The sequence below is a fragment of the Etheostoma cragini genome, unplaced genomic scaffold (genome assembly GCF_013103735.1).
Source record: "Etheostoma cragini isolate CJK2018 unplaced genomic scaffold, CSU_Ecrag_1.0 ScbMSFa_2220, whole genome shotgun sequence".
Lineage (NCBI taxonomy): Eukaryota > Metazoa > Chordata > Actinopteri > Perciformes > Percidae > Etheostoma > Etheostoma cragini.
Window position 1 is genome coordinate 58,249 of NW_023266359.1, and position 1,388 is coordinate 59,636.

Consider the following 1,388-nt stretch of genomic DNA (forward strand, 5'->3'; position numbering starts at 1 on the left):
AAACACAGAGCAGACACGGAGCCGCGAGCTAGCGGCAGAAATGAGCCAAAACGCGATGAATTATGGATTATTATAAAGGGGGGCTGTTGGCCGTGGGGGGGTCTACCTGCTGTCCTTCTCGTTCTCCGCGTTCAGCTTGTTGGCCTCCTGAGCCTTCTCGGCCATCCAGCGGGACACCAGCTCCTGGTTGTCCTCGGTCGTTTTCCGCAGCTTCTCCTCAAGAGCGGAGAAGGTGATCTGCAGCGCGTCATACTCGTCCTTCAGCGTCTGATTGGCTTTCTCCAGGTCCTGGCTCACACACACACACACACACACACACAGTCACCCCATCACCTAACCCGCCACAATAAAAGCTCTGTTTAAGCTCTGAACATTAGACACTCCCGATGTGAGTCGAGTGAAGATGAGAGTATGCGTCACATTGCTACAGGCGCATCTGCACCCTCGTATCTCGTCGGGCAGTGCATGTTGTACGAGTTGTTCTCTAACTTCCTGTTTCCTGTGCGTTCAGAAGGTCTCAGGTTGAAAACTTGAGATCATGTCCCTCCTCTCCTTTGGCCTAACTATGCGTTCTTATTGGTTCTGTTGGATGTGTGTCATCATCACACTGAGCCTGCAGGCTCTCTGTACACACTCACACTGTGATGTCACTTCCTGTGTCTGTCAGCAGCTGCTGGGACCACCAATGCACCACTAGAGCATGATGGGAAAAAAGCAGGGGCTGCTGGGAGCCAGAGGTCCGCAGGAGAGGATTCTAGGTAATCAGACCTTTTACTGCTCATCATTGACCTTCATCGCACCTCTAAATGCTCTTTAAAGAGTAAGGCTGAATCTTATTTCTTTATCTTACCCCTTCTCCTCGTTTTATTGCGTTCACGCGGGACCTCGTGCTGTCCCAATACGTTTTGTGACCGAGGGGTAAGCGGTGCATGGCCCAGGAACCATAGTCAGTAGATGAAAAAAATCAAGGGCGGATGAGAGCTTAATTGTAAACGAGGGTTAGCGATATACATAGTGCAAACGGCAACAATGGCTGCCTAGCAACCAGAGAGACCCAGAAATGTAAGTATTTTCGGCTTAAATAATTGATTTAAAAATTACGACAGTCTTGTTTTGTAGTCTATACAGTTGTGTACATATATACTGCAACCATGTTCCTAACTGAAACTTTTTAAAAATCGTTAGCGTTAGAATTGTAAGCTAACGCTAATCGCTAACATTAACATTGATTTGCACAACAGTCCAGCATTTCTCTGCCTTGAATGGACTGCATACATTGCATAGACTGTATGGCACATCGCTACTTGTATTATATACACCGTCCTGTATCACACAGGAGGACACAGCAGCTGGTCCACTTTATACTATATATACACCGTCCTGTATCA

At 47.6% G+C, this 1,388-nt stretch overlaps 1 protein-coding gene and 1 non-coding gene across 2 annotated transcripts in view; both read right to left on the reverse strand.

Moving 5' to 3' along the window:
• The window catches only part of LOC117940325 (autophagy-related protein 16-like), a 17,196-nt gene that overhangs the window by 12,131 nt on the left and 3,677 nt on the right, over positions 1–1,388 (reverse strand). Inside the window, 1 exon segment of the mRNA XM_034865647.1 lies at positions 5–288. Within this exon segment, the coding sequence (XP_034721538.1) occupies positions 5–288 (284 nt within the window).
• LOC117940337 lies at positions 514–790 on the reverse strand. Its single transcript, XR_004655748.1, has one exon.